The sequence below is a fragment of the Miscanthus floridulus genome, unplaced genomic scaffold (genome assembly GCF_019320115.1).
Source record: "Miscanthus floridulus cultivar M001 unplaced genomic scaffold, ASM1932011v1 fs_550_6, whole genome shotgun sequence".
Taxonomy (NCBI): domain Eukaryota; kingdom Viridiplantae; phylum Streptophyta; class Magnoliopsida; order Poales; family Poaceae; genus Miscanthus; species Miscanthus floridulus.
The window spans coordinates 1-7,531 of record NW_027096922.1 but is presented as its reverse complement, the minus strand read 5'-3'; the positions used below and the strand labels follow the sequence as shown (position 1 = coordinate 7,531).

At 49.9% G+C, this 7,531-nt stretch overlaps 1 protein-coding gene across 1 annotated transcript; it reads right to left on the bottom strand.

Annotated features, from left to right (window-relative positions):
- Window positions 1-7,153: 7,153 nt before the first annotated feature.
- On the bottom strand, window positions 7,154-7,471 carry LOC136532218 (expansin-A31-like; the record flags this gene model as incomplete). The annotated part of the gene is made up of 1 exon (XM_066524819.1): window positions 7,154-7,471. A coding segment is annotated over one exon (318 nt), but the record flags the coding sequence as incomplete, so codon positions are not given.
- Between the last annotated feature and the right edge of the window lie 60 nt (window positions 7,472-7,531).

Genomic DNA, 7,531 nt, shown 5'->3' with positions numbered 1-7,531 from the left:
TGACCTTCTATCGGCAGTTCTTAAGATCCCATGGGTTCCCAGGGAGCTTATATGTGCCCTAGAAGTTCCCCACGAAGATCTCTTTCAGGTCTGCCCAACTTTGGATTCTGTTGGGCGGAAGGTGTTCCAACCATGTTCAAGTCGAATCGGCCAGAAACAATGGAAGGTTGCGGATAATGAAATCATCATTATCTGCTCCACCGGCTTGGCAGGCAAGCCGATAATCCTCGAGCCACAGTCCAGGGTTTGTTTCCCTAGAGTACTTCAGGATGTAGGTTGGTGGCCGGTACCTTAGCGAGAAGGTGGCGTTGAGGATGTGTCGACCGAGGGCCTGAGGCCCCAGTAGGTCAAGGCTCGGGCTTTGGTCCTCACCGCTGTCATAGCGTCCGCCATGATGAGGGTGATAGCCATGGCTAGCTCCCTCTCTCGGATCATCGCGGGTATGTTTGCGGGCATTGAGGGTGTCACGTGCGTCACGGTCGTAGCCGAGATGCTCATGCACTGGGACTGTGGTGCGCTGCCTGCCACCTTGTGGCGCCTGGTGGACCGACATGTCCTTGTTGGATCGCTCTGAGGGTGCACGCTGGCTGGCGTCGAGCTCGCATCATCGAGACAATGAGCTTTTAGCTTACTAGGCTGCCGCACGCTTGAGTAGCGTGTGAATCTCACAGTGGGCCCGATGATCCTCGGGCGTCGTGAGCCTCAAAAGCCCTAGGAGCAAGGCTGCCGCAGTAGCGATGTTCTAGCTCGCCTGGGCGAAGTGCGGGAGGGCTTCATCATCCACGATGATCCTCCGGTTCACGTCGTGGGCCATGGCACACACGCCCACCGTCTCCGTGGCGCTCGATCTCCCGATCATGCTCTGTGCATTCCTACTCGAGCTGGACTCATGCTTCCTCAAGCTCTAGGTACTAGGCCTTTAGCCACTCCACCCTTAGGGGGGGTAGGGCCCCTATCTCCCCCTCGACCTTATCATCGAGGTCGTTCATTGGGGTAGCTTCTTCCTCTTAGATGCTTTCAACATGTCCCTCGGGGGTACCCATCATGAAACACTCACAAGAGGGGTGATGGCTCCCCTACTAGAGTCTAAGGTGGAGGGCGACTCCGATTCTCCTATGAGGAGGTCGTGGAAAGACTCCACGACATAGTCAGTCATCCCCACAAACCTGTTGTTCACGGGGGATGAAGGCGTGCATTGCGCCATAGGGTGGCCATTGGTCTCTACGGCGTTGCGGATACCGAATGAGAGCGCTATCGGGGCGCTCTGGATGAGGTATTCTGGAGAGAACGGCTCCCTCCGGCAAGCTACACCATGATGTTGGCGAACAAGAAGGTAAGGTGGCGCAAGTCCCCTAAGGATGGCCGAGGTCCTAGGAAGGCGCTGAGCTGGCGCTCTAACCTCATGTAGTGTAAGTTGAGAAGCTGGTTGCTTCTGGGGGTGTGGGCCCCCGGTGCGTGCAGTAGTAGCTCCTCAAGCGCCTTGGCGATTGCATCGAGGCTGGCGGAGTGGAGAGGTCAGACGGTGGCGAGAGCCATTACCAACTCTCCCTCCACCGTGACAATGAAGTCTAGGTCCCTAAAGCACACATGTGCACCTGAGACCTAGCTGAGGTTGTGACTAGCCATTCGAGGCCTGGTGTGAATGTCGAGACGCGCAAAAGGCCCCTACATGGCGCTCCAACTGTTGGTGTTTTGAGTTTTCATCGACGAGTAAATTTGTATTATTGTGTGTCTGGCCCGGATGGTGTGCTAAGAGGACACGAGGTTTATACTGGTTCAGGTAGAATGTGCCTATGTCCAGTTCATTGCTGTTGCTCGTGTTACTAGCACTGAAAGTTCATACTAGGGGTTACAAACGGTCTTAAGAGGGATATGTCCCAAGTCTCTGGTGGTGTGTTGTGATGAGTTCCGATGGACTCAGGTCTGGTTTCGAGTCGGGTTTTGATGTGTTCGATTCGGTCCCCTTTGTGGGATGCCCTGCTTTCCCATTTATAGACCAAGGGAGAGTACGAGTTACAATGGAGGAAGAGAAGAGAATGAGAGGAAGAAGTCTTTTAGGATCGTCGGGTCCTTCTTCTCCTTTATGTGGGTTCCGCCGACCCTGTAGACGTCAACAGGGACAGCTTCTCGTCGTGGCCCTATCCGTCACTAGCACCATGTGCAGGCGTCATCTACATGTCATGGCGCTCCACTTTGTCCTGGCGGATGTCATGGTGAACTGATGCGCCCATCAGTGTTCGTACGAGGGTTAGGCAGAATAGCATCAGTGCGTCCGATGCTGTTCCTGATATGAACCCCCAGGTATGGCCTATCGTGGGTCACGGGCTACCTCGAGGCGTGCTAGTCTCTTCCCTGGTGTCAGAGCTTTTACCTAGGCCCATACGCTTGGACCTAGAGTGGTTGGCGGCGGTATGGGTCTCCGTCGGGTGAGATGGAGACTCCAGCCTCAGGGTCGAGCGAGGCAGAGTTCCTCCCCAGAGGCTGGGTGAGGCAGAGTGCAAACCCATGGCTCAAGCGAGGCGAAGCCCAAACCCAAGGGTCGAGCGAGGTAGTGCCAACCCTTAGAGGTCGAGCGAGGTGGAGCCCACGGCCTTGGTGCCGGGCGAGACAGAGCCTATGACCTTGGTGTCGGGCGAGGCGGAGCCCGCGACCTTGGTGTTGGGTGAGACAGAGCCACCCTCAGGGGTTAGGCGAGGTGGAGCTCGTGGCTTTGGGGTCGGGCGAGGCGGAGTTCCTCCCTAGAGGCCGGGCGAGGCGGAGCGAAAACCCAAGGCTCGGGCGAGGCAGAGCCCAAACCCAAGGGTCAGGCGAGGCGGAGCCACCCTCAGGGGTCGGGCAAGGCAAAGCCCACAGACTCGGTGTCGGGTGAGGTAGAGCCCACCCCTAGAGGTTAGGCGAGGCAGAGTCTACCCTTAGGGGTCAGGCGAGGCGGAGCCAACCCTTAGGGGTCGGGCGAGGCGGAGCCGTCTCTCAAAGGCTGGGTGAGGCGGAGCTTGCATACCTGGGGGTCGGCAAGAGCTATAGTCGTGCTCTTGACCGCTCGGATGAATCAACGTTGATGGTTATTAGCTACTCCTCTTTGGGTACCCTAGTATTGGTCCCCGACAAAATGAAAACGCTAATGCAGGGCCAGGGCGTCCATCTGTCCTGGACGCTTGCTTGTTGGGCCTGTGGGCCGGTGCAGGCGACCGGCCTGCCTTCTATGCTCTAGTGTAGTTGCTCTCCCCAATCTCTCTACTGCGCATCAGTGATTCAGAACATTCCCCACTCTGTTTTGACCACCGCGCCATCCGCCCACCATGGTCGCTTCCACGACGCCATTTGCTCGCTGTGGCCGCCTCCACTGCATTGCCCCCTCGCCACGGCCCCTCCACCGAGCCAGCAAGCCTCCATGACGGCAGGCGAGGGGAGGAGATTCATGTGCCGCCGCCCTATCAGCGAGTTGCCCAAGCCGCTGATGCATCGGCGACCTCCGCGCTGTCGTCAAGCTCCGCAATGACGAGTATCCACCTGCCCAAGCAGCAAGGTGGCATTGCGTTGCAACCGAATGTTGCAAGTGTACGTTCCAGGTGTTTCAGACGAATGTTGCATGTAGTTTATTTGGATGTTGCAAAAATACATCTAGATGTTGCATATGTTGTAATACATATATAAAAATATTTCATCGTTCAGACGTAATGTTGCAAGTATTTTTATCTAGATGTTGCATATGTTTCAAACATATGTTATGAGCTTATGTTCCAAATGTTTCATCTGTTTCAGACGTATGTTGCATTCAAGTGTTTCGTGTTGCAAGTATTTCATGTTTTAGAGGTATGGGGGCACGGCCCCGGGGCGCCGGGGCATGGGGTGCAGCGAGCCGGGGGCCTGCGGACGGGGCGACGGACGGGGCACGCAGCACACTAGGGGCTGTGGAGGGAGCGTGCTAGGGGCTGGCGGACGCGTGCGCAGGAAACAAACACAGCAGGCGTAAGCGTCTGTCCGGACGTCCAGGCGCTTGCCTGTCCTAATGAAAAAATATTCTAACTTCACCCAGAAAAAAAAAAGAACGATCTTACATTGGAAGCAAGGTTCCTCGCTAGGTCAGATAAAATAGAGACTTTTGTGGGTCTTCCAAGGAAATCATAGAATTTGATATTTAACTGCTGCTGTTACGTGCTGGCCAAAAAGAAAAAAAAAACTCCTACTGTTAGGTGACTCGGAATATACGGCGGTGAGGAGTTCAAACCTTAAGAGCTGTGCATGATTGCGATTAAACTAACAACGGAGCTGCTTCTCTTCGGTTGAGCTCCTACAGTGTTGAGCTGAGCACGACTACTCCATGGACATGGGTTATGAGTTATGATGGCTGTGACGAGCTTATTATTGAGCCGGTGGATATACAGATGCAGAATCCAGGATGAACAAAAGGCCGGGGTTATAGGATCATGAAAGCAAGCGGCATGTTTTTCTCAAATAGTGGTACAATCATTTCAATCTTTTTTTTCTTCTGAAAGTCAATTATTTCAATCTTGCAGCAGAGGGTCAGCGGCCATGTTTTTCTCCTTGCCGAGAGTTTTTCTCCTTATATCGGTTGTACATGCCAAGCGTCTCAATCAAAGGCTCTCGATCACTTACAATTTTAGTGACCGGACTAGCCTATCATTACATGTTCCTAGCTAGACCTAGAAGCGATAGGAGGATATCACTGCCGGGTCTAATTAACCTTGACACGACGGTGATAGTATTAGGGTCATTGTCGAGTCAATGACTTCAATTGATAGTGATATACATTTTCCTTTCTTTAATTTACTTTATTATTACATTACGTTCAAATAGATGTTATAGTGTCTAATATTATTGACGCATTACATATATCTCACTACCATCATATATCTCACATGACACGATAACAAATACATCGTAATTAATTAATTAGAAAACCATACATACATGATAGGTTCATATGAAGTCATTACAAACCAAAGTCCATATAAAAACCATTCTGTATGAAAACTGCGTCACTTTTTTTACTTCTTTTTTGCTATTTTTTATGGGAGTTATCCATTTTTTGGAAAATGATTTCTAGAGGCAACTCATGTTGCCGACTGCCTCAAGAAATCATTTTTTGTGGCGGTGGGTACTGACCGTAGAAAGATTTCAGTGGTATAAAAATTTTCTGTGGTATAAAAAATGAATGTGAATGGGGTTCATGACTGCTTGGGCCTACAACCACTACCACTGCAATAGTTTGTGCGAATGACATTTTCATCATCCGGTTCTGTTAATATTGTTGCTGATAATATATCACCACCTATTTGTAATGAAGTTGTGCATCCATCTGGGAGATTTTTTTTACCAATAGTTCATAACACGAATCGACGGTGAAATTAGTTTCATGCCGGTTTGTGACACGAACCATTAATTGGTAACAAATGCATAGAGTGCTAGGGCTATCAAACATAGAAATTTACTTAGATTTGGTTGAAAATTTTGGAGTGTACTTGTATCACCGTCGCCCCTCACTCAGATCCACTTCTCCCTCGCACAAGCCTGCCTCCGCTCCTCTCCCTCTCCCCCCTCTCTCGCTCCCTCTCTCTCTCTCTCTCTCTCTCTCTCTCTCTCTCTCTCTCTCTCTCTCTCTCTCTAATGCATTCCCCTCCACTCCCGTCACTCCCGTCCGAGCGGGCGGAACCAGGGGCAGCGCCGCGCTGGGCTGGCAATGGGCGGCATGTTTGTTTGCGGATGCGGGCACATGGGCGATCAGCGCGGGCCACACTCGCAGCGGTGGCATAGGCTATAGAAGCGAGGTGGCGCGGCTTCGGGTGGGGAACATTATCACCTTTTATTGCAACATTACCGAGCGCAACATTATCACCTTTTATTGCAAGGTTATGCTTCTTTTTATACTGTTCATACAAAAGTCGTTTAGCCCATTTACATAATGTTTCCATTTAATCAACCGCTTACCCCCGTTTAAATGGTTGTTTGCCAGTTTTTAAGTGGTCATTTAGCCAAAATATTAGCTAAACGACAAAATACTAATTGTTTACTGTTTACTGTTTAGGATAACATTGCTTTGTAATGTGATCGAAGAGACCTCGAGGGCCAACCAAAGGGGATCCAGACAGTAGAAAGATGAAAAGTGGGGTAAATGGTCGTGACCTAGGGAAGCTATGGCCTAGTTCAGCATGGTTATGGCTTGGCAGTGGCGGTTGGGGCCTAGCGGGAGGTGCCTGATGAGGTTTTGGATCGGCAACGATCAATATCGGGGTGCCGACATTTGGTAAACCACAAAGCGGTGCTCAGAAAATCAAGAGATACAACGGAAGTTGAACTTGGGCGGCCGTTGGCTGGTGATTTCAAGGGGTATCCGCGATGGAACAGGTATGGCGAGTGCCATATTGGATCCTCCGCCCTAGGCTGTTAGTTAGAAGAGAAACACCACTAGTTGGCTATTGTCACGCTTTGATTGTTAGAAGAGAGGTGCACTAAACTGTGATCAGGATGATATATATATATATATATATATATATATATATATATATATAGGGAGAGACTATTCAGCAGCCGGCTACAAAATAAGTTATTCTGTAGCCACCTCTATTTACCATAATTTTATATACTAATTTACCATAATGTCAATATATATTTACTATAGTTGGGTTACTATAACACACAGGGATATTTACCATAACGTTATAGTAAACCACTTAGTAAGGAGTTACTATAATCTCATAGATTAATATAGTAATTATCGTAACTCAAAGTGGCTACAGAATAAGTTATTTTGTAGCCAGCTACAGAGTAGTAGTTCTATATATATATATATATATATATATATATATATATATATACCAAACTCTCAATAATTATTTGATAACGCACTCGCATGCATTGAAACTCTTGATGCAACTTTTATCTACTAGTGAAACAAGTATGCGCCTCCAAGATGAAGCAAAGAATAATTCGTGGGTGGCAATTTCAAATCCACAAATCAAATCAGTGACAAACACATAGTAACCAAGTGTACTTTTTAAGAGGAAATAACCAAGTATTTTACTTACAAGTTACAACATATATATACTCTCAATGATCAGTTGGCGGTTGTATAATAATATAAAGTGATTTCCGTCGTGGAATGAAGAATGAATGAAGCAGTGTATATAGGTTATTAGTAATCGAAATTCTGGTAGGTGGTGTAAGTTTGTCCGAACTGCCACCAAGCCGGCACGACATCCTGGAAGACGAGGTTCTGGCCGCCGGTGGACACGAGCGCGAAGCTGAGGCCCTGGCCGACGAGCCCGCCGGAGAGGCAGTGCCAGTTGGCGCCCCAGTTCCTGTACATGGGGATCCAGTCCGTGTTGGTGCCCTTCACCGCCATGCTCTGGATGGAGCCGCTGCCGGCGACGTTGGTGATGAGCACCATGTAGAAGCCGTTGAAGCCGGCGATGGTGAAGCGCACGCCGCCGCTCTTCCAGCACTTCACCCGCTGGTAGAGGACGGAGATGATGCCGGCGCTGTAGATGCCAATGTTCTCCCAGGCGGGCTG